The sequence below is a fragment of the Saccostrea echinata genome, unplaced genomic scaffold (genome assembly GCF_033153115.1).
Source record: "Saccostrea echinata isolate AGI-Se365-2 ecotype Australia unplaced genomic scaffold, CSIRO_AGI_Sech_v1 ptg000041l, whole genome shotgun sequence".
Lineage (NCBI taxonomy): Eukaryota > Metazoa > Mollusca > Bivalvia > Ostreida > Ostreidae > Saccostrea > Saccostrea echinata.
In genome coordinates, this window is record NW_026889790.1 from 2,021,675 (window position 1) to 2,048,395 (window position 26,721).

Here is a 26,721-nt window from a genome sequence, read left to right on the forward strand (position 1 = left end):
AATAACTATTGAACATATTTCTATTCTTTTCACCTCAGCTCACTATAATTATAAATTACGACTATTGCATCAACACCATGCAAAGCCCAAGTCCCTTCTAATGAAATGTAAAGATAAAGAACAGTGATCATGCTCAAAAGTCTATTCCACAAAATAAACTGTGAGCAGAGTCAACATGAAACTCTGAAAACAGAGGTGGGATCAGATGCCATGGAGGAGTAAGCATCTCTAATTCTGTAAACAAAAGGTTCATGTAAAAGAAAGATTTATAGTGATATTTTATTCAAGTAAGACATTTGTGTACTGTTTATGCACAAATGTTTTCCCTCTTTCTCTTCTACACACACATCTCTCTCTCTCTCTCTCTCTCTTTCTCTCTCTCAGATTTTAGCTGTCCTGAGATGGGTTAGAAGTGTTAAATTCAAGGTAAACAGATCCTGTATGGAAGTCCACGTCTGATTCAGTTTTCCCTTCACCTCTCTGAGAACTTCAACCAGTTCAGGATGACTGGATATTGTATCACCATGAATCTACAACAAATATATTTACTGTATGTTTATTCAAACATCACTTCACAGCTGTGGGGAAAATAAGTATTAGAGTATCTAATTGACTACATAGTAAATTCATTGTTAAATTGTAAAGGTACTAGTATTTAATTAACTGAGAATCCATCACAAAAGTAAAGTGTTCTGGTATCTAACTAGAAAACTGAACAGTCAGCAAGGGCCCCACAGTGGGATAGAAATCTAAGGGTGCAGCTTGAAAGAAGAGAATTTGACTTAGAAAAAAAATTAAAAAGGATTTTTGAAAAAAATATGAAGAATATGTTTATAAAATTTGGAATACTTCCTAAATGACAAAGGAGATTATCCAACCTTCAGAAATTAACAATATCCTTGTATTTAATAAGGGTAAAAAAAACATCATATCATATAATAATTCAATTAAATGTGTAATTTAGACCAGAATGAAGCATACATTTCATAAAATGCCAACCTTTGGTGAATGCAAACATCACCTAGGCTTGACCTTAACTTCAAAACAAGCATCTCTTTCAAACAGAATCTTAATTGTAATCTTAATGTGACAGATAAAGATAAGGTACTGGATTGTCTAGAGCAGGCAAAATAATTATTCTCAGAGGATTAATTGTACTGTTGTCTCATCCTTTAATTGTAAGTTTACAACCTCTTGTTCTAAATTGCAATAAGAGCATTTTCAGCAATGAAAGAATGAGACAGTTATGATACTATTACATTTATAGTTTCCCTGAATGTACACAAGGCAGCAATAAACAAGAGGCCCATGGGCCACATCGCTCACCTGAGTAACTTTGGCCATGCTGTTCTTTACCAGATTTCCCCCTTGTAATACTTCTTGTGGAATTTAAAATCTACACTATCCCAGGATGCTTCCAAATAAGTTTCAGTTTTTCTGGCCCAGTTGTTCTTGAGAAGAAGATTTTTAAAGATTTTTCTTACATATTTCAATGTAAAACTTGGATTCCCTATTGTGGCCCGCCCTACCCCCGGGGGTCATGATTTTTACAATTTAGCATCTACACTACCCCAGGATGCTTCCACATAAGTTTCAGTTTTTCTGGCCCAGTAATTCTTGAGAAGAAGATTTTTAAAGATTTTTCCTATTTATTTCAATGTAAAATTTGGATTTTCTATTGTGGCCCCGCCCTACCCCCCGGGGGTCATGATTTGAACAATTTAGAATCTACACTACCCCGGGATGCTTCCACATAAGTTTCAGCTTTTCTGGCCTAGTGGTTCTTGAGAGGAAGATTTTTAAAGATTTTTCCTATATATTTCAATGTAAAACTTGGATTCTCTATTGTGACCCTGCCCTACCCCCGGGGGTCATGAATTTAACAATTTAAAATTTACACTATCCCAGGATGCTTCCACATAAGTTTCAGCTTTTTTGGCCAAGTGGTTCTTGAGAAGAAGATTTTTTAATGACCCCACCCTATTTTTGTCTTTTCTTGATTATCTCCCCTTGTAAGGAGACTTGGCCCTTTATTTTAACAATTTAAACTCCCCTTCACCCAAGGATACTTTGTACCAAGTTTGGTTAAAATTTGCCCAGTGGTCCTTGAGAAGAAGTTGAAAAAGTGAAAAGTTTACAGATGGACGGATGGACAGACGGACAGACAAAGGGTGATCAGAAAAGCTCACTTGAGCTTTCAGCTCAGGTGAGCTAAAAATGATATTTTTAACTCCATCTTTTAAATAAAAATTGATTCCCCATGAAATTTATATTTCAATAAAATGTGTATTCAGTATAAAAGTGAAAATCAAGGTATTTAATTAACTGAATATTCAATATAAAAGTGAAATATTAAGGTATCTAAATAGTTGAATATTCAATATAAATGTAAACATTAAATTATCTAATTCATAAACTGAATATTAATTATAAAAGTGAAACATTAAGGTATATAACTGAATATTCATTATTTAAGTGAAATGATAAAATATATACATTGTAATTAACCAGATATTCATTATAAAAGGAAAGTGTATGGATATCTAATAAACTAAACATTCACTATAAAAGTGAAAAACAAAATAGACAAGGAGCTTCAGGAGGAACAATTGTGGTCCCCCGCTTTCGGCATCTTAGTGGTTGGGATGCAATTATTTATGGAATATTGTAACTGTTTATGGTTTTTGTTGTTGTTCTTGTCTGGGTGTCCTGTCTTGTCTGTTTATCATCATGATCATACAAAAAAAGATTTAAATTTTTGAATTAATCAAAGTTTCTTAAAACTGCATCCTAAACTTAGGTCACTAGGTCAAATATCATAATACAATGAGAAAAATCTTGACAAAGGTAATGCACTTGTGAAAAAATATAAAAGCCTTGTTTCTTCTGAAGCAAAAGTTATAGCCAAAGTTAAAATTTTTGATAAGTAAGTCAAACTTCTAGATCGTAAAGGTCATGAATTCAAAAATGATAGTTTTTTCTAAAAGGTGTTTTCACAGGTAGCGTACATTTAAAATAAGAAAGCTCTTTCTTCTCTCATTCAAAAGTTATTACCAATGTTAAAAATTTTGAAAAGTACTGTTGGTTAAACTTAAAAGTTAAGATCATGAAACCATAAATCATTTGGAAATGTCTTGTGACAAGTAATGCACATGTCAAGTATGAATGCCATATCCTTTCTCATTCAAAAGTTATCACCAATTTCAAAATTATTATAAAGTAGGTCAACCTTCGAGGTCAAGGTAACATGGTGACTTAGTCAAACATAGGTAATCAGAGATTACAGAGCTCACCTCAATGAATGTTGTCTTTAATTAAGGCAAAGTCCCACACTAAAGTAATAATCTAGTAGTGTGCATCCCTAGATGGAATATTTATGCACTTTTCATCTGATAGGGCTTGCAGTTACTTGGGAATGGACTAATCTAAATACTAGTCACTCATCAAGAAAATGTGTCATATCCAGCATCTGAAGCAAGTTTGAGAGTGTTCGTACCTTGATGCATCATCCATGCAAGTTTGGTTCAGATAGGCATAATAGTTACAGTAAAACTTGTCTTATCCGGACACCACTGGTTCCAAAGAAATTGGCCGGATTAAGCAATATTTTGGATTAGACAACATTTTAAAAAATTGAATTTACTGCAAGGGACTTAATGTTTACACCGTATTAGACAACATTATGGATTACACAACATCCGGATTAGACAAGTTTCACTGTACTTGGAAATGAGATCTGCTCCAAAAACTTTAACCTGGTCACTCATCTGGAAAATGTAAGTCAAATCCAGCATCTGAAGCAATCCAGTAGTGTGTGTCCCTAGATGTATCATCCATGCAAGTCTGGTCAACAAAGGACTTAAAATTTCCTGGAAATGAGATCTGCTCCAAAAACTTTAATGTGGTCACTCATCCAGAAAATATAGGTCAGATCCAGCATCTGAAGCAAGTCTAGTAGTGTGCATCCTTAGATGTATCATCCATGCAAGTTTGGTCAATATAGGGCTTATAGTTACTTGGAAATGAGATCTGCTCCAAAAACTTTAACTTGGTCACTCATGTGGAAAATGTAGGTCAGATCCAGCATCCGAAGAAAGTCTAGTAGTGTGCATCCTTGGGTGTATCATCCATGCAAGTTTGGTCAATATAGGGCTTATAGTTACTTGGAAATGAGATCTGCTCCAAAAACTTTAACCTGGTCACTCATCCAGAAAATATAGGTCAGATCCAGCATCTGAAGCAAGTCTAGTAGTGTGCATTCTTAGATGTATCATCCATGCAAGTTTGGTTAATATAGGGTCTATACTTATTTGGAAATGAGACCTGCTCCAAAAACTTTAACCTGCTCCAAAAACATTAACCTGGTCATTCTTTAGCTGAAATTGCAGCATCTGAAACCTTGTTTGGTAAAATGAAACACATTAGAAGCATCCTCCATGCATCTCTGATCAATATAGGGCACAGAAGTACTTGAAAAGAAAACTGCTCCAAAAACTTTAACCTGGGACGCCAACGCCGAGGGTATTACATAAGCTCCCAACTTTGTTGAGGTGAGCTAAAAATCATAGTACATTTGGAAAAGTCTTGTAATGGGTAAACACATGTCAATTATGAACACCCTAATCTTTCTCATTCAAAATTTATCACCAATGTTAAAAAGTTGGCTAAACTGCAAGGCCACAGGGTCAAATATCATATTTGGAAAGATTTTGTCACAGGTAATATACATGTGAAATATGAAAGCCTCATCTTTTCTCATTCAAAAGTTATGATGAAGGATAAAGTTTTATGTGAACAGACTGATAAACTGACAGACGAATGAGATTTAATGTCCTTTCGCTTTCAAAAAAGTGGGAGACAATAACTCTCTGCTAAGAGAGATAAAGTTGATAAAGCAATATGTTTCTTTTATTATATTTCATATTCAATTTTGCTGAGTCTCAAATTTTGTTGATTATGGTGTACTATGCTTTAATTTCTATGACTGAAATATTGCTGACAAATAATCAATCGATCTTCTGTCAGAAAATTCCCTTATCTCTGTAGACAGAGGTTGATAACACAGAAAAAAAACATACCTTTAGAAAAAGTCCCAGATAAGCATTGGCCACTTCAAAGTCTTTCTTGGTGTCAAGAACATGACTAATCAAGTGAAGGAACTGGGACATAGTTGTCACAGATCCCCCCGCATCAGGTCCTAAACATCGAATCTCGTTATCAACAGCAGAGGGACCAAGTTCTTTCAGATATCCCAAAGCACTCTGATCTGTAAAACCAGATCTATCAACATTATTCTACAAACTGAACACAAATAATTTACAACGAAAATAGGAAAATTAAAGAGGGAGCTGTTTAAGTTCCATTATTTATTTTGTAAGGTAGTAAAAGGAAAAATATACAACAAATCGTATTGTAATGGTTTGGACCGTGGATATTGGCCTGGGTAGCTCAGTTGGTAGAGCACCTGGCTAGTGATGCAGGGGTCCTGGGTTCGAATCCCAGTCCAGCCATACATTTTCTCCTTTCCTGTTGCAGATTTGGTACCGTTGACCACCCCTGGACTTGCAGGTGAAAGTCCTGCCAGGGGGTAATAAGAACTTGGGTCATGTCTTTGAGGGCTAAGACAATTTAAGGAGGGAGGAATGTAATGGTTTGGTCCATGGATATCGACCTGGGTAGCTCAGTCGGTAGAGCACTTGACTAGTGATGCAGGGGTCCAGGGTTAAATCCCCAGTCCAGATAAACATTTTCTCCTTTCCTGTTACTGTATATACACAAGAGGCCCAAGGGCCTTAACAGTCACCAGAGTATAATACAACCCTTTAAAGGTTTAGTGGAATGGTAAATAATTATAATACAAAATAAACTGAAATTCAAAATCAAGAGAAAAATTATGAATAGGAATGAAAAAAAATAGTTAGTCTAGTAATCGGCAACAACCCAGAAACTTGCTTGTATGTGCATAACAAACATAACAAAGTGGAGCATCCCCTAGCAGAAGAGCACATCAATCCAATGTAAACTGTTATTTCCGATTCCTGTTTGAAACCCATGGTAAAATAAGCTAAACATGCAGGGCTGACTACTAGTAAAAGTTGTCAGCCCTGCCTAACATCTACTAGCCCTGAGAAAATGATTGCCTTTCTAAAAATTAATTTCATTATAAATGTAAAATTAAATAAGTTGTTTCGTCATCCACCTTGCATTTCAGGGCTGGTAAGCATAAAAGCTATGTAACATGTCCTCACTAATCACACTTACCTCAAATCAAAGCTATGCTAATGAGAATCTTGACTTAAGGTCAAGATCTAGTAAATGACTTTAGACTGTCTTCTTGGTGCTAGATCCTTTATGACATCCTTATCAATTTAAACTTTTGTTTTCTCATACTTTACAGCTCTAATAGAATTATGTAGAAAATAAAGTATTTTCATGAAATCCAATTTGAAATTATGTGAAAGTAATCCCAATATCTATATTCAATTTATTATATTATTTAAAGAAAAGGAGAAGAACATACAAATTACCATTTTCTGAGAGATTATAGAAAAGAAGATTTTCAAAGTATTGATTCATTTTCACTATATAACCCTTTTAACTAGTTTTTCAGTTTGCAGCTATGGAAAAAAAAATTTGATAGATAGATTAATAGGTACGTAAAATTCTCAAAATAGAGTATAATCTATAAATACACTTAATTTGATCATTAAACAAGAGGCCCAACTCTACAAGTTTGATCTTTCATTGTGGCCCCACCCTACCCCTGGAGGTCATGATTTGAACAAATTTGAATCTACACTATCTGAGGATGCTTCCATATAAATATTACAAACAGTGGCTTTACTGTTCTTGAGAAGATTTTTAAAGATTTTTCCTATATATTCCTATGTAAAACTTTGATCGTTCATTGTGTCCCCACCCTACCCCTGGGGGTCATGATTTGAACAAACTTGAATCTACACCACCTGAGGATGCTTCCACATAAATATGACCAATCATTGCTTTGCTGTTCTTGAGAAGAAGATTTTTGAAGATTTTTCCTATATATACACCTATGTTATACTTTGATCGTCCACTGTGTCCCCACCCTACCCCTGGGGATCATAATTTGAACAAACTTGAATCTACACCACCTGAGAATCCCCTTCACCCAAGGATACTTTGTGCCAAGTTTGATTGAAATTGGCCCAGTAGTTCTGGAGAAGAAGATGAAAATGTAAAAAGTTAACGACAATGCCAACAACGACAATGACGACGACAGACAACGGACAAATTTCGATCAGAAAAGCTCACTTGAGCCTTTGGCTCAGGTGAGCTAAAAACTAAATCATCAATAATTGACCTGTATGGTAAGGTAACTCAAGTGTGGAACTAGAAATATGTCCATAGGACATGAATGCCCCGCCGAGGGTATATTAGTAATGCAACATTTTAACACAAATTGAGAAATTTGTCATGCTTCTTCTATAAAGATACATGTATATATTTCTACAATTAAATGCAAAAATTAATTATCTTATTCTTTACAGTAAGCACAAAGAAGAAAGATACAAGTATAAAAAGAAGATGGGTGAACAAGGCATGCAGGATGCCTATAGCTTCAGATATCAAGAAAATCATATTCAATTTGTGAATGAAGTATTTAAAGTAAAGTTCTCATAATTGAAATTTATGAAATTATGATCAACAAACCTTCTGAGAAAAAAGATCTCAAAAAAAAAATTCTTTTATTAAAAAAATAAAATGGGATTCGTGGGATTCGAACCCCTAACAATAAAAATCCAGAGTATCATATTTCTATAAGACTAACACACTAACCACTACGCTACACAGCTCCTGATGAATAGTGGCATTTAAATCATGTTTGTGATTTGACCCTTGACTTAATGGACTTCAAGTATTTCTCGGAAAGATGCGAATGCAAAGGTATAGTGGGTCTTTGCTCCATGTTTTTGTAAACCAAAAAATGTATATTTTTATGCAAACTTTTAGGATTAACTTTCAAAAAAATGGAGCGAAGACCTACTCATATCAAAAAATTTTTTTAAATGTGAGAAAATTATCCTTTTTGCCCTCTTTAGTGTGTGTATGCTATTTCGTAGGCAAATAATTTTGGTCTTTGTGAGATTTTTGTAAATTGTAGAGATTTTTCATAAAGTATACTTTAATGTTAGATGAAATATCAAAGAAAATTTAGATGTAATTGAGGTTTTATTTTTCACTTCATGTTTGTTGCACTATAGGCACTTCGCCCGCCTTGTTCACCCATCTTCTTTAATCAGATTAAAATTAAGAAAAGGGGGTGGGGTGTTTTGTGCTAAATTTTAAAACCACAAATTTCCGCTGACAGTGAAGGAGTATTTGGGAAACACTAGAAATTGACATGCTTAAAAAGATAGCTCCCTCCCACTTGCTGTAAACAACTTCTTGCAATGATCTATTGTTCTTTTTATCAAACCCTAGCAGCAGGTGAAAGGCCTACACTATTATGTGACTAATGGAGACCTGTCCTAACACTAGAACCCATGACTCAGGTGACATGAACTTCACAATTATGGAAGAAGCACTCTTGCTCAGCACAACCATGCACTTAGTTTGTCTGCTAAATACCCAGGAATAGGGAAGATTTTCAAAGAATTAATGCATTTTTACTATATAATTTAAAGAACCCCACCCTAAAACCAAAACCCCTTATCCATGGGCCATGAATTTCACAAATTTTGGTAGAGGACCCAATGATTATTACAATCATGCCAACAGTTTGATTGCTTGATGTCCAGGAGTAAAGAAGATTTTAAAAGATTGCATTAATTTTGATGGTTTTAGTTCAACCTCTCAGGCTCCAGGGGGCAGGGACCATAAAATTCAAAATTTCTGTGCCCCTTCAGCTTTAGAAACTAAAAATGTTCAAATATTTTAAAAGGCATGACATGATAATAGACCACAACAGATAGCAATAAGTCACCGTAGTGATAAATTGGAAAAGGAATAAAAAGCAAAGGTACTTCACTCAGAACTATTGAAACATTAATTAGAGATTTCTGTGTCATCAAAAATACACAGTATCAGAGAAAAATTTTCACATTTGATAGCAACATCCTGCAATCATGATAGATAATAATACATACCCTCCTTTCCTTCATCTAGTCTACGCCCAAGTTCACCAAGAGAATTAAACCGAGAAAGATCAGCACCCAATTTCTTCTGTAACAAAAAAAAAAAAAACTATCTAGGCCTCTCAGAGCTACAGTTAAGCTTCAGTATATGGAGCACTGATATCTCAATACCCTAGGTATGTCAAAAAGAGTTGGTATTCCCAACTATTCTTCCTCTATGTATTTTAACTTCGATATCTTGAATCCTTGGATATTTCAAAGGTTTTTTTCAGTCAAGTTCGAGATAATGAGGTTTGACTGTAGTAATATCGTGAGAAAATGAATTCATTTCAGAAATACATAACAAGGCTAAAAAGTTCTCCAGGAAATGAACTTAGGTCAGGTGATCAAATCCTGTGAGGCCTAGAAGGCTTTACAGTACATTTGATCACATACCAGCCAATCCTGAAATACTGCAAACTTGGATTTAAATTAATACATCAATATTGTACCAACCAAGTTCATTTCATAGTAAACTTTTTATCCCTGTTATTCATTACTGATGTTGTAGGGAGAAAACATTCTAAGGGGGGGGGAGGATTTGCAATATAGCATTTCTTTTTGTAAGGGAAATATTTGCTATATTGCAATTGTCTTCCTAAATACCAGATCTTCCCAGGGGAATTTCTGCAAGAGAGAACCTTTGCTATAGAACACTGGTGCTTACACTTAAAATTGAGACAAACATTCAAATAGAAATATTACATCAACAGCTGTCTTGTTGCATCATATCTTGCAACAAGCTGTCACTTAGAAAATGTATTACAAAATAAACACTCCCAATCTAACCTACCTTCATTGGAATTTTGGGTTATAAAAAAGGTAATCACAATATTTTGGTGACTTCTTATTCAATTTTTTTTTTACACAGAGATTGAACAAGAGGTCCATGGGCCACAGTGCTCACCTGAGTCATTATATGGCACTGCTGTTCTTCATCATCAGATTTATTCATTATGTATTCCTTTGTAAAACTTTGATCGCCTATTGTGGCCCCACCCTACCATTGGGGTCATGATTTGAACAAATCTGAATCTACCCTACCTGAGGATGCTTCCATATGAATATGACTTATTATGCCTTTGCTATTCTTGTCAATGAGAAGATTTTTAAAGATTTCTCTTACATAATTCTATGTAAAATTTTGACCACCTATCATGGCCCCACTCTACCCAGGCCTGAGGGGGTCATGGTTTAAACAATCTTGATTCTTCATTACCTGAGGATGCTTCCATATCAATACCATTAAACATGGCTTTGTTGTTTTGAGAACACAATTTTTAAAGATTTATTCCTATATATTTCTATGTGAAACGTTAATACACCATTTGTGGCCTCTTCCTATTTCCAGGGTTCATGATTTGAACAAACTTGAATCTACACTACCTGAGGATGCTTTCATATCAATATGACAAATCATGCCTTTGCTGTTCTTGAGAAAATTTTTAAAGATTGTTTCCTTTATATTCTTAGGTAAAACTTTGGTCATCCACTGTGGCCCCATCCTACCCTGGGGTCATGATTTGATAAAATTTGAATCTACGCTGTGTAATGAGGCCTTCACATAAGTTTCAATTCTTCTGATCCAGTGTTTATGAGAAGAACATTTTTAAAGATTTTTCTTATTTATTCCTATGTAAAATTTCGATCAACCATTGTGGCCTCACCCTACCCCTGAGGTCATGATTTGAACAAATTTATATCTACACTATGTAATGAAGTTTTCACATAAGTTTCATCTTTTCTGGCCCAGTGGTTCTTGAGAAGATGCCATAAAATTCACTAATTCTTAATTATCTCCCCTTGAAAGAGGGCATGGAGAAGAAGAAACAGTGAAAAGTTTACAATTTTGATATCCTGTGTTTCTGTATGCCATTGCTACTAAATGTCCCACGTTTTTGTATTTCATTGTTGCTTTATGTCAAATGATTCTACACGTCATTGTTACTGTATGACTTGTGTTTCTATATTTCAAAATTTCATACTGACACTTAAAAAAATATAGAAATCAGCAATACAGTGTTTGTGAATTGTTCAACCTGTGTTAGGTACATGTGTACTGACCTTGTCTGTTTCCTCTGTGTGTTCAGGGACAGCAAACTTGGGTTGTAAGCCAGGAATTGTGGGTAAAAAGAAAGGTGCTGCCTTAGGAACTTTAGGGGGTTCTTTTGGTTTATTTCTCATCTACGAATGAAATCGTATCAAACTAATTAACCAAAACAATTACCTCACAAGAAGATAATCAATTCACTAAACATTTCAAGTTAATCATTCATTAACTACACTTAAGATGAAGAACAGTGAAATGAGATACTGTAAATCACTTTTTATTTACTTTTTTTTATTTTTCTTCTAATTATGCGAGGCAGTTTGCTCACAAAAATTTCATATTAGTGTAGATTTTCTTTAGTATAGATTATATACAACATGATAATTTTGTCTCACTTATAAATACCAAATATGTATCTCGCAAAAATAAAATGTTGCAAAAATTTGGTGATATACAGTAATGCACTAATCCTGACCTTAATGACATCCAGATTGAGGAGGTTGTGCCAGCGGGAGTTAGGAAGAAGAGACAAGGTCACTAACTCGGAGGATAATTGTTCTGGGGAAGCGTAATCATCTACATCATCCAGCACCATGTCATCTTCAGCTGTAATTTACACAAAACTAGTCATTCCTAGAACAATTGGTATCAATTATATGTAATTGTATTCTAGAAACCTAGATCTAGAAACCAAGGTCACTGCTATGACCTTAGACTTAGACCTAGAAACCAAGGTCACTGCACACCCTTTACCCAGAGATACTCTGTGGGTGAAGTATGAGCCAGATTGGGTCAAGGAGAGAGAAGATATGCTCTGGACAAGAGATCTTGGATGGACAGACGAACGGAAGGACGGACAGACAGACTGATCACTACAGGGCGCCCGCAGAGCAGGACCCTAATAAACCTCAGTTTTAACAGCTTGGAAAATGGTTTGGTCTAATTTACAAGTGTTAACAGGAACACAGAATGATAATGGTCAACTGAACTATGACATATATCCTTATAGCTTGTGTTATGAAATCATGTAAAACTCTGTTGAGGGAACTGAAGTTTGCTTTTTTAATTCAAATAAATTTAAATTAAAAAAATAAATAAAAACAATATTTTGGTTGTCTATTCAGTAATGAACGTATATTGAACATGAAACTGTTTTAAGTGAAGTTTTTACGATTGCATTATCTAAGTACAAATTAAAGTGAGAGTGAAAGAAAATGGAAATGAATGGAAAATGGGAATGAATGCACAAAGCCTATGTTTATTACAAAATATGATTGATGCATTAGAAATAAAGCAAAAGGAGTTCAACAGCATGAAGAAATATGCATTTACAAGATAAGTTGAGAATGAATTAAAGTGTCAAAGTGTTTTAACTAAGATATTTATTATTTAAGATAGAACCGAAGAAGAAAACAGAATGGAAAAAGTTCTCCTCCATACACGAATAATATAAGCTTTCAAAATGATGTTTTAATGGACTTTTTGGGGAACGTTTATTACATTGCCCTCGGTATTACAATATTTTACCATGACAAAATGAACATAGTAATAACGAGACAACACAGTTTTTCTATTTTTAGCAATGATGTGAATTCACAAAATTTAGAAATGTAAAAATAATTAAATATATTCCATTTTGACCCAAATTCCCAAACATAATTTGACATAAAAATTTCCAGATTTATGAGAGTATTATATGGTAGTTAAGTTAATATTAACATTCAAAAGAATAAGGTTTTTATCAACATTCAACACAACTTTAAATTAATATCACTTTAACAACTCTTTAATTGCCCAAAATAAGAAGAAAAACATCCTTCACCATTTTGGTTGTCATCTGCTGCAGTGAATCGTGTGTCAGGCATTTCCACTTCCTGTGGTTGGTAATCGTCTGGGAGTGGGGCCAGGGATACGTGGGAGAGGAGGGTCTTGTTGTACCAGGTATACACTCCTACACTGTCCACATGACTGGTGACCAGGAAATCTGCGGTCGGGGACATCGACAGAGAGGTCACGGCCATCTCCACTGAGAAACAGTCTACCAACCTAAAGTGAAAGTACAGCAGATAGATGATACAGCTGTTGCAAAAAGAATTATTTTTGCATATTTTATTTAAGGAATGAATTTAATAGCTACCCAATTTATACGGTATAAACTGAATTGTGGCAGTTTACGCTTTATAAACTGTTCATACTTTATAAACAGTTTATACTGTATAAACTGGGGAGCTATTAAGTTCATTCCTTATAATTTAATTTCCATTCATTTAGTGTAAGAAAAAAGATGATTGCCCTTGAAAAATGACTTCAAATTGTTTAAAATCTAAATGTACCTCAGGCGGATGGATACATTTTTGATGCAAGTCATTGTGACATTAGCAAAGCAATTTATATGAAATAAAATAATTTTTTATCCAATCAAATACTGCATTATAACCAGAATTAAATTACACAAGCTTACAACTTGCAAAAACCTCAGAAAATTGTATGAAAGATCTTCAACACAAATAATTTCAACAGAAAAACAAATATATGTTTTTTTTTCTTTTCAAAATTTTTCCACAAAACACTTGTCTATAAAACAAATTTGTTACACTTCAATCATCTTTAGTTGTACAAATTTATATCAAAAACTACACACAGAGTTTCATATGCAGCAGCTTGGTGGACAATTTACTCACCTTCCAGAGGGCAAGTCCCATGATCTGACTGTACAATCCATGGCGGATGAGATCAACCAGCGAGCATCAGGACTAAATGACATCCCCGTCACCTTGTTACTGTGACCCTGAAACTTCCTGACCACTCTACGAGTATCTAAATCCACCACAAAGATCTGGAAATTGTCCAATGCTACAGCCAACATCGAGCTAGAGGAAAAAATTTAAAAATATGTTTAAGATGAATCAAGGAAAGTGACAGACCTTAAAGAAATGAACTGCTGAAAAAACTGTAATATACATTGTAGACTGTCAATGTTAGAATTCTAGTAAGTAGAGCATGCAAAATAAATATCAACCAAGACCAGTTTCACCAATATACTGTAAGCATACTTTTTTTCCAGGCTGTAATAATTCTGCGGTATCACAATTCCTGTTCAATCCTCAAATAAAAAAAAAATATGCAGACTTCTTAGATTACCAATGTATGTCTTAAATGCACTTTAAGTACCCGTGACAAATTTCCATGACAAATTTGTGTCCACATACAAAGTGAAAATTAATTCAACACAGAAAAATGTTCATTTACAGTACCTTGATCCTTTTCCTTTAATACTTTGCTCCATTTTTACACTATCTCATAGTTGTGGTGTACAAAAGTTCTGTAGCTTAAAGGACCAAGCTTTTCTAAACCACAGATAAATCCTTCCTAATTTTTTTTATACACTATGTTTTCCTCCCACCTTGGCAACATGTATGTACATTATTTCATATGCTCTATTAACTAGATTTCTAACACTGACAAAGGAGAAAATGTTGTAAATCATAGTATAATATAGACACATTATTTCCTTCTTTGAACATGTACCATATTCCACAACATAAATGTATACCAAATGTATGAATTATTTTACCTTTCCCTGTGCAGTACAATCCCTGAAATGTAGTTTTCTGTCTGTAAAGTGTCAATTTTCTGGTGCTTCTTAAACCCCCAGAACCGAATTTCCCCATCCAGGCCTGCAGTCACCAGGATCTGGTTCATTCCATCTACTGCAACCCCCATCACTCCACAGGTATGGGCTATAACAGGTAAAAATAAAACCAATGGTAACTGCACCTTATTGAATGATTATTAAAAACTTATAAGAAACAATAGTCTGTAAGCTCGGTGCACTTTCTGGAAAAATCCCATGTATGTACCAGGGCATGTCTCCAATGTAAATCTAATTAAGAGTCGCTCTTACCTGATCCCATATGGGATCCCCTGTGCATTCCTAACTTAGATTCCAAGTAATTGGGTTCCCCTATGGATCCCCAGTATATCCCTGACTTAGACTGTACATACCTGGGTCCCCTATGGATCCTCTGGGTATCCTTTACTGTAGATTGTACATACCTGTGTCCCCAATGGATCCCCTGTGTATCCCTGACTTAGACTGTACATACCTGGGTCCCCCTTTGATTCCCTGTGTATCCCTGACTATAGGTTGTACATACCTGGGTCCCCTATGGATCCCCTGTGTATCCCTGACTATATGTTGTACATACCTAGGTCCCCGATGGATCCTCTGTGTATCCCTGACTATAGGTTGTACATTTGGTCCCTTATGGATCCCCTGTGTATCCCTGACTATAGGTTGTACATACCTATGTCCTCCTATGGTTCCCTCTCTGTTTCGTACATACCTGGGTCCCCCTATGGACCCCCTGCATATCCCTGACTTTATGTTGTACATACCTGGGTCCTCTATGGATACTCTGTGTATCCCTGACTTAGACCGTACATACCTGGGTCCCACTATGGATCCCCTGTGTATCCCCAACTATAGGTTGTACATACCTGAGTCCCCTTTGGATCCCCTGTTTATCCCTGACTATATGTTGTACATACCTGGGTCCCACTATGGATCCTCTGTGTATCCCCAACTATAGGTTGTACATACCTGGGTCCCCCCATGGATCCCCTGCATATCCCTGACTATATGTTGTACATACCTGTGTCCTCTATGGATACTCTGTGTATCCCTGACTATAGGTTGTACATACCTGGGTCCCCTATGGTTCCCTCTGTGTTTCGTACATACCTGGGTCCCCTATGGATCCTCTGTGTATCCCCAACTATAGGTTGTACATACCTGAGTCCCCTTTGGATCCCCTGTTTATCCCTGACTATATGTTGTACATACCTGGGTCCCACTATGGATCCTCTGTGTATCCCCAACTATAGGTTGTACATACCTGGGTCCCCCCATGGATCCCCTGCATATCCCTGACTATATGTTGTACATACCTGTGTCCTCTATGGATACTCTGTGTATCCCTGACTATAGGTTGTACATACCTGGGTCCCCTATGGATCCCCTGTGTATCCCTGACTATAGGTTGTACATAACTGGGTCCCATATGGATCCCCTGTGTATCCCTGACTATAGGTTGTACATACCTGGGTCCTCCTATGGTTCCCTCTGTGTTTTGTACATACCTGGGTCCCCTATGGATCCCCTGTGTATTTCTGACTATATGTTGTACATACCTGGGTCCCCTATGGATCCCCTGTGTATCCCTGACTATATGTTGTACATACCTGGGTCCCCTAGGGATCCCCTGTGTATCACTGACTATATGTTGTACATACCTGGGTCCCCTATGGATCCTCTGTGTATCCCCAACTATAGGTTGTACATACCTGGGTCCCACTATGGATCCCCTGTGTATCCCTGACTATAGGTTGTACATACCTGGGTCCCCCTATGGTTCCCTCTGTGTTTCGTACATACCTGGGTCCCCTATGGATCCTCTGTGTATCCACAACTATAGGTTGTACATACCTGAGTCCCCTTTGGATCCCCTGTTTATCCCTGACTATATGTTGTACATACCTGGGTCCCACTATGGATCCTCTGTGTATCCCCAACTATAGGTTGTACATACCTGGGTCCCCCCATGGATCCCCTGCATATCCCTGACTATATGTTGTACATACCTGTGTCCTCTATGGATACTCTGTGTATCCCTGACTATAGGTTGTACATACCTGGGTCCCCTATGGATCCCCTGTGTATCCCTGACTATAGGTTGTACATAACTGGGTCCCATATGGATCCCCTGTGTATCCCTGACTATAGGTTGTACATACCTGGGTCCTCCTATGGTTCCCTCTGTGTTTTGTACATACCTGGGTCCCCTATGGATCCCCTGTGTATTTCTGACTATATGTTGTACATACCTGGGTCCCCTATGGATCCCCTGTGTATCCCTGACTATAGGTTGTACATACCTGGGTCCCCTACGGATCCCCTGTGTATCCCTGACTATATGTTGTACATACCTGGGTCCCCTATGGATCCTCTGTGTATCCCCAACTATAGGTTGTACATACCTGGGTCCCCTATGGATCCCCTGTGTATCCCTGACTATAGGTTGTACATACCTGGGTCCACCTATGGTTCCCTCTGTGTTTCGTACATACCTGGGTCCCCTATGGATCCCCTGTGTATTTCTGACTATATGTTGTACAAACCTGGGAACCCTATGGATCCTCTGTGTATCCCTGACTATATGTTGTACATACCTGTGTCCTCTTTGGATACTCTGTGTATCCCTGACTTAGACCGTACATACCTGGGTCCCACTATGGATCCCCTGTGTATCCCTGACTATAGGTTGTACATACCTGGGTCCCACTATGGATCCCCTGTGTATCCCTGACTATAGGTTGTACATAACTGGGTCCTCCTATGGTTCCCTCGGTGTTTCGTACATAACTGGGTCCCATATGGATCCCCTGTGTATCCCTGACTATAGGTTGTACATACCTGGGTCCCCTATGGATCCCCTGTGTATCCCTGACTATAGGTTGTACATACCTGGGTCCCATATGGATCCCCTGTGTATCCCTGACTATATGTTGTACATACCTGGGTCCTCCTATGGTTCCCTCTGTGTTTTGTACATACCTGGGTCCCCTATGGATCCCCTGTGTATTTCTGACTATATGTTGTACATACCTGGGTCCCCTATGGATCCTCTGTGTATCCCTGACTATATGTTGTACATACCTGGGTCCCCTATGGATCCCCTGTGTATCATTGACTATATGTTGTACATACCTGGGTCCCCTATGGATCCTCTGTGTATCCCCAACTATAGGTTGTACATACCTGGGTCCCCTATGGATCCCCTGTGTATCCCTGACTATAGGTTGTACATACCTGGGTCCACCTATGGTTCCCTCTGTGTTTCGTACATACCTGGGTCCCCTATGGATCCCCTGTGTATTTCTGACTATATGTTGTACAAACCTGGGAACCCTATGGATCCTCTGTGTATCCCTGACTATATGTTGTACATACCTGTGTCCTCTTTGGATACTCTGTGTATCCCTGACTTAGACCGTACATACCTGGGTTCCACTATGGATCCCCTGTGTATCCCTGACTATAGGTTGTACATACCTGGGTCCCCTATGGATCCCCTGTGTATCCCTGACTATAGGTTGTACATAACTGGGTCCTCCTATGGTTCCCTCGGTGTTTCGTACATACCTGGGATCCCTATGGATCCCCTGTGTATCCCTGACTATAGGTTGTACATACCTGGGTCCTCCTATGGTTCCCTCGGTGTTTCGTACATACCTGGGATCCCTCTGGATCCCCTGTGTATCCCTGACTATAGGTTGTACATACCTGGGTCCCATATGGATTCCCTGTTGTCCCTGACTATAGGCTGTACATACCTGGGTCCCCTATGGTTCCCTCTGTGTTTTGTACATACCTGGGTCCCCTATGGATCCCCTGTGTATCCCTGATTGAAGGTTGTACTTGTCCACATGACCTGTGCTATAGCCAATCACACAGAAGTTTCCACAGCTGCTGATATCAACACACTACAAACAAAACATTTAGGAAATGAGAGGCTCATCAGCTGTATTAAACGGTCAAATAACAAGAGCATAAAAGGTACATGTCTTACATTTGTTTTAAAAGTAACTTTATCATTGATTCAAATCTCCTGAAAAATTATTTTATGAATGACATTCATCATGTAGAGGGAGATAAGAATATCATGAAGATTCTATACTTCATGAAGCCTTATTCCTTGCAGCTTATTTTTTCTTAATTCCTTCACTGTGATAAACCATAAAAATAACACTGCAGTAAAACAAGAGGCCCATGGGCCTTGAATCGCTCTTCTGATTAACTGTACAACCTATCACTTCTATTTGAAGCCTCGAAGTATCCTGTACATTTACATAAACCCTTGAAATTCCAATTCACACTCTGAGAACCCAAGATGATTCTAAGCCAATTAGTACCTGAGAGTTGCTCATGGTGACCTACTTATCACTTGTCATTCTCTGAGGACCCATCAACTAAGTTTGATGATTCTAAGCCAATTAATACCTAAAATATTTTTTAAAATTATAATCATAAAATTTTATAAGTAGGTCAAAGTGACCTACTTTTCAGTTGTTTTACTCCAAGGACCCAAGATGCATCAACTGACAAAGTTTGATGATTCTAAGCCAATTAGTACCTGTAATATTTAATTAAAGCCATAAATTTTCAAAAGTAGGTCACCGTGACCTACTTTTCAGTTGCTGTACTCTGAGGACCAAAGATACATCGACTGACAAAGTTTGATGATCTAGCCAATAAGTAACCAAAATATTTAATTACAGCCATAAATTTTCAAAAGTAGGTCACAGTGACCTACTTTTCAGTCAACCTACTCCGAGGACCAAAGATGCATCAACTGACAAATTTTGACGATTCTAAGCCAAATAATTCCTGAAAATATTAAATACAGCCATAATATTTCAAAAGTAGGTCACCGTGACCTACTTTTCAGTTGTTGTACTCCGAGGACCCAAGATGCATCAACTGACAAAGTTTAATGATTCTAAGCCAATTAGTACCCGAAATATTTGATTAAAGCCATAAATTTTCAAAAGTAAGTCACCGTGACCTACTTTTCAGTTGTTGTACTCCGAGGACCCATGACGCATAAACTGACAAAGTTTTATGATTCTAAGCCAATTAGTACCCGAAATATTTTATTAAAGCCATAAATTTTCCGAAAGTAGGTCATGGTGACCTACTTTTTAGTCAACCTACTCCGAAGACCCATGACGCATCAACTGACAAAGTTTGATGATTCTAAGCCAATTAGTACCCGAAATATTTAATTAACGCCATAAATTTTCAAAAGTAGGTCACTGTGACCTACTTTTTAGTCGACCTTCTCCGAAGACCCAAGATGCATCAACTGAAAAAGTTTGATGATTCTAAGCCAATTAGTACCTGAAATATTTAATTATAGTCATATAAATTGAAAAGTAGGTCACGGTGACCTACTTTTCAGTTGACCTTTTTTGAGGACCCAAGATGCATCAACTTACAAAGTTTTATGATCAGAGGACTTAAAATGTCCAAATTATGCCTCTAAAATGCTTTGAAATCGAATGCCTGCAAAGTTCAAAAAGTAGGTCACTGTGTCCTACTTTTTAATAATTATGTTTTTTGGCCCCAAGATGCATCATCTTACAAGATTTAATGATTCTAAGCCTCCCCATATTCGAATTAATGACCTTAATTGTTTTAAAAAAGATTAGCCAATAAATTCAAAAAGTAGGTCAAGGTGACCTACTTTTTAGTTGACGTACTTTGAGGACCCAAGATGCATCAACTGACAAAGTTTGATGATCATAGGCCTTAAATTGTTCAAAATATGCCTCTAAATCATTTTGAAAAAGAATGGCCGCAAAATTTAAAAAGTAGGTCACCGTGACCTACTTTTGAGTCAACATGATATGAGGTCCTTAGATGCACCAACTGACAAGATTTGATGATCCTAGTCCTTATAGTAAGCAAAATATCAACATTTTAATAAAATGTAATTTTTGGTCAACTTTGAAGTGACCTTGAGACCACGCCCTTTGCCCCAGGGTAAATCCCCATGCAAATTTTAATCTACAACATATCCTCATCCTTTTGTGTAAGTTTGGTGATAATCTGCCCAGTGGTTCTTGAGAAGAAGATTTTTTAGCAACCAGTACTTTTGTTTCTATTTTCCTAATTATCTCCCCTTGTTAAAGGGTCACAACCCCAGTTTTAGTATAAAAGGGAGCCCTTGGGCCAAGGATACCCTGTGACAAATTTGACAATAATTGGCCAAGGGGTTCTTGAGTTATGGCCCATATTCTAAAAAGTTTACGCACACCGCACACCGCACAAATGGCCATAGCATTAGCTCTTTGAGCCTTTGGCTCAGAAGAGCTAATTAACATTATATAAAAAATGATCAAGAAAGGGGTAATTTGCAGCAAATTCAGGGTAAAAATGGATTTAAAAAAAAACAAAAAACTTTTCATATAAAAACTATAATTAATTTTTGTTTGTTTATTTTTTTCCTCCCTCCCTTGTAGGTTTTGAAATTTAGAGGTGATGTTAAACATAGAATTAACTTTGAACAGCCTAAACACTATAATTAAGGGAGACCTACTTGGGCTGTGGCTGATCTGAACTGTTTCTCCTCAAATCGTGGATGACAAAGACGGAATTTTCCCATGGTGCCTCTCTGATAATTCCATGTTGTCACCTGAGCAAGTCCTCTGTGACATGCAACAATATTGTCCCAATCACTCGCCCGGGAAACATCTAGAACAAAAACAATATGGTCTCCAAATGAATTGCTAAAGAAACTTCTACAAGATAAACAATACTGTCCAAATTAATTACCCGAGAAACATTTAAGAGATAAACAATGTTGTTCGAATCAATTACCCGAGAAACATTTAAAAAATAAATAAGATTGTCCAGTTCAATTACACGAGAAACATTTAAAAAATAAACAATATTGTCCAAATCAATTACCCGAGAAACATCAAAAAGGTAAACAATGTTATCCCAATCACTGGAAAAATGTGAAATATCACGGCCGTATGAATCGGGGGCACGGGGGGCTGTGCCCCCCCCCCCCCAATAATTTTGTCGATATACAGAATACTATAGAAAACAGCTACTATACGCTTGTGCCACTCAATAATAACGTCTGATGACCTTATTACTTTGTTACCTGCAGCAAATGCTGTAATGGGGGGCATCATGTGTTTGTCCTTTAGGAGACCAGTCCTCTTTGTCTCAGCTTTGTTGTAGCTTGCCCGTCCTAAGCTCTTGTTTTCAGAGTCGTGAATAGTGGAAAATGATCGTAAAACACTGTCCTGTCCTTAAACAGAATTCAACAGAACTCTAAATGTGCATTCCTTAATACTGAAGGCACTGTGTCTATTAAAAACATACATATAAATAATAATAATGGTACTGTACCTGCACTTAGAATATTTTTGCCATTGTAACCATAGTGATGAATGGCGTTTGGTGGAGCACTGTGACCTGATCTTTGCCTCAGTAACCGACCTCCACCATCAGGTAAATCAAAGATCCATACCTATGTAGATAAATACACAGAGAATCAACATTGATTGAATATATGTACTTCTCAAAAACACTTAAACACTGAGTCTATCACACAACAACAAAAAAATTTGACTTAGAAGGAAATTTTCCAAATCATTTTTATAACATCATTTAGTGTTGGTCAAATTTGCATTGAAGTGCTTAAGTATGATCCCTATGGTGACAGTTTATGAACTTTAACCTACTTTGAGTGAATTGTCTGCGGCTGATGTGACCATCAGTGGTTCTGAAGGGAGACAACTCATCCCAGACACTGTACTGTGGTGGGCGTGTCTGATCTGACTTTGGAGCTTTTTCTCCTCCAAGTTCCAAAGAGCGATGTGGCCTACTGTACTTCCTGTTATCATGATAGGGTGACCATCTGAAACAAGAATTTTCTGCTGAATTTCTTATTTAATCCTCCCCATCCAGAACTCTCTTGAAAATGTGCATTCTTTTTTTCAAAAACAGCCTTGCTATCATAGATACAATTCAAGCTTCTATTTATGGTACATGATACGTATATTTACAAAGCTCACCTGGGCCAAATTATTCTGTAATGCAGAGTCTTTGCCAAACAAAGGATCAATAAGTGTAACACAAGGAGTGTTGAATAATTTACATTATTATATAGTTCCTATATAATCTATACAAGCGCAAACAGTTCATAACACTACATATTCACCGGATTTGAAATCGTATTCACCGGAGGGTCAGTGCGCGTGCAACGGCATTGTGACATCACAATCAACAGCTCAAACAACGTTGTAAACAATGGTCACAACGGCCAGAATCAGCTATGTGTCTGAACAGGGAAAATGTTACACAAATCTATCGCAGGATTATTTTCTAAACATTTCGATGTCTTACACTAAGCGAAACTCGGAAAGGAAAACGCAGAACTTACAACTTGTAAACTGGCCAATTTTTTTTTATTTTTCATCCACAGAAGTTTGTAAATGAAAATGGTGTCATCATGCAGCTTTCATTCTTATTTATTCAAATTTGAACTATATAATAAAACAATTATGGACTCTTTTGGTGGTGAATATGGTTTGTTATTAACCAGAAAAATATCAATATTGACCTCGGCTTCGCCTCAGTCAATATTGATATTTTTCTGGTGAATAACAAACCATATTCACCAAGAAAAGAGTCCATAATTGTATAATAGTTATTTAGATCATCATATTGTTTTTTGTCACACATCCAGAATAAAAAAGCTTCTGTAACAAAACTGCAGTGGCATACATCCTTATCTGCATCACACATGCAAGTCTGGTTCATTTCTGGCTTCTTATTACCTGGGAATGAACCTGCTATAAAAATATCAATTTGGCTTCAAATCTGGAAAATAAAGGTCTGATGGAGCATCCAAAGCAGGACTGGAAGTGTGAATCCCTGAAAGTATCATCAACCAAAGAATGGTCCAGGTAGGGCTTATAGTTACTTGAAAATGGATTTATTCTAATAACTTAAACCTGGTAACTCATCCAGAAAATATAGGTCAAATGCAGCATCCCAGGCATGACTGGAAGTTTGGTCCATGTTGAATTATAACTTCTGAAAATGGAACTGCTCCAAATACTTAAACTGGGCTGCCAACACTAAAGTTATACATAAGTTTTCAATTTTGTTTAAAGAGAGCAAGAATTATAATACAATTCCATTCAATCTATCGTTGTTTTCATAGCTGATTAATCTGTTTACCATTCTGCAATTGACTTAGGATTATGTGTCTCATGCTTCTAAATCCAAACCAACCTGTTCTGAAGGAGATGGCAGACACTGGTCCCCAATCCTGCTGGAAGTTCATGATGACTTCATCATACTTAATGTTGTGTAACACTGTCCTTCCATCACTCAGACCTACTGCAATTACATCAATGGCTGGAGACTTTAAAAAAAAAATAGGGTTGTGGTTTAATTCCTTGCAAAGGAATTTCAAGATATAGAATGGATAATACTTGGTCTACCGACCAACCAACAGACATACTGACCAACATACTGATCGACTCACAGGTGCAAAACAATATGCCCCCTTTTTTCAAGGGAGGCATAGAAGGAGGACAAAAGAGAATGTTAGATCCACACCTGTTGTAGGACTGTGACTGGAGATCCCCAGCCACTGAAGGAGTAGAGCATTTTGTCTTTGAGGATATTCCATAGTTGTAGTGTGCCTTGTTTGCTGCCCAGGACAATCTTGTTGAGGTATGTGCTGGGATGTACCATGGCTGTGATGTGAAAAGTGGAATTACTAAACTCCATCTCCAGGTACACCCCTGTAACAGATATCTCAATGTTATATACTTACATAACAGTAATATGAAAGCTGTATACTGACATCACCTGTAACAGGTATCTGTGTTAAATACCTAGGTAACAGTTATATAACAGCTGTATACTGACATCACCTGTAACAGATATCTCTGTGTTAAATACATGTACCTATATAACAGTTGTATAACAGCTGTATAGTGATATCACTCTTCTCTAACAATGTGACAATCCTAATCAAATATAACAACTTCTTAGTAAAGTGACAATCCCTGAAATGATGATCCCAAGTAACACTAAGGATTAAATACTTACCTCCATTTTCTACATCCCAGATCTTCAGATTGCTATGAATGTCAATAGAGATGAGATGGTTTCCAAATGGGAGAAGAAGATGAACCTCACATGAGTGACCCTCAAATGTGTGAACAAGCTATAAATCATAGTCAAGCTGGATATAAACATCATAAATCAACAACACAAAGAACTGTTGACAAATGGCGAAAATTTCCATGAGAAATCACTGAACACATTGTGATGATTTTCCTAGGATTTCCTTAAAGTGTGTAGATACCGGTACTTAACTTGAAGTGCTGTCCTAACTAATATTCTATGTTTAAGTTTTATACCTGTCTGCTTCTTTTGAAGGCTCGGACAACATTTCCACAACCAGTGAAAACATATCTGTTGTTTACAGCGATACATGTAATGTTGTCTGGATGGACATCACCTTAGCAATTATACAGATTTATTTACATTACACAGGAAAAAACATATAATGATATTTAAAGTAACATTCAAATCGACCTAATCAAAAAGCAACATCAACATTGTACAAACAACTGTTGAAGAACGAGACTTACTTATATTTGTTATTCCTAATCGGGAACACTGAAAAGGAAAAGGAAAAAATAAGAAGACTACATTTATAATTTGCTAAAGCTAAATACTACTGATGGTTATTTCATTTACAGGTGGGACCAAGCTTGCAAGGTCCACATCTGCTCAAAGACCGAGGGCAGGTACTTACCTATATTCAATACATATTTTAATTAAATATTTTAATACTAATACATTTTTCTTCCTTATATGAATGAATTTTCTCTGAATTTCTTGTCATAAACATCCTTACAACATAAGTAATGGATATTTGTGACCTTAAATTTATATGTATGTGATGACATTAAGAATGGAGAGACATGGTGGATCTTATTACCAGTAATATTCAATACATATTACAACAAAGTTTTAAGTCAATTATAGAAAGTGAGGTTATTCGAAATCAAAATCAATGAAAATTAAACTTTGAATGTACATAACAAATATCATGTAAATCTACTCTCAATCTGATATTCTTATTATTTAGCTCAGAAATGCCATGTATAACTTTAAGTTTTAGAGATTGTTCATCTACGGTATATAAACACACACAAAAAACAAAATCTTGATGCAAACATGACGTCCTGCTTTGAGGGACATTTATGTTGATACAGCAATGACCAATGGAATTTTTACATGAAGAAGATCAGGAAGATGATGTTTTACAAGCCTCTTTATTTTTTACTCTACCAATTTGAAATTGGTTGGTTAAAGATGCTATAAAACACAGTATTGTGACAAATATCAATTCTTATAAACTTACCAGTTACACACTCCAAAAATTTAACACATAAAAATTTGAAATATGACAGATAACAAAGTAACAAAAATAATTTACATGTAATCTGATTGGGAACATATATATATATTAATTATTTACATTGTAAGTGTGGAAAGATTTTCCCACGCTTGTTATGACGTAATTCTCTTTCAATCTCTTATTATATCGTGTTGCAAGAGGCACATGATCGCTCACAAACCCAAGAGCTCGATATCCTGAAAAAATTTTACTCCCAGTTGGCATCTTTTTGCAAGAAATTAAAAGGTAAACATTAACACGTGTTTCCTTTCAGAAGTGGTAGTCGCCATTTTGTTGTTAAGTTAAATATTTAATATTCGTTTTATAATTAATATAATTAAAATTTCCTGTTCTCCTTACCAAATGACTTATGTTCTGATTAGATTAATGAGATTATCATATTTAGCAAAATTTTGAATATTTTAACCAGCATTTCTGTATATGT

General features: G+C 36.5%; 1 protein-coding gene across 1 annotated transcript; it reads right to left on the minus strand.

Moving 5' to 3' along the window:
- LOC133200749 (WD repeat-containing protein 36-like) lies at positions 1–26,568 on the minus strand. The gene is made up of 19 exons (XM_061336532.1): positions 26,358–26,568; positions 25,462–25,489; positions 25,228–25,328; positions 24,914–25,031; positions 24,416–24,603; positions 24,086–24,218; positions 22,528–22,703; positions 22,193–22,313; positions 21,942–22,091; positions 21,369–21,523; positions 18,639–18,750; positions 14,780–14,945; positions 13,887–14,075; positions 13,028–13,251; positions 11,681–11,811; positions 11,220–11,339; positions 9,129–9,204; positions 5,079–5,266; positions 1–530 (listed from the first exon to the last, which is right to left on the minus strand). Exons 1-19 carry the CDS (start codon positions 26,499–26,501, stop codon positions 381–383), a joined length of 2,670 nt encoding a protein of 889 aa, XP_061192516.1. The 5' UTR covers positions 26,502–26,568; the 3' UTR covers positions 1–380.
- Between the last annotated feature and the right edge of the window lie 153 nt (positions 26,569–26,721).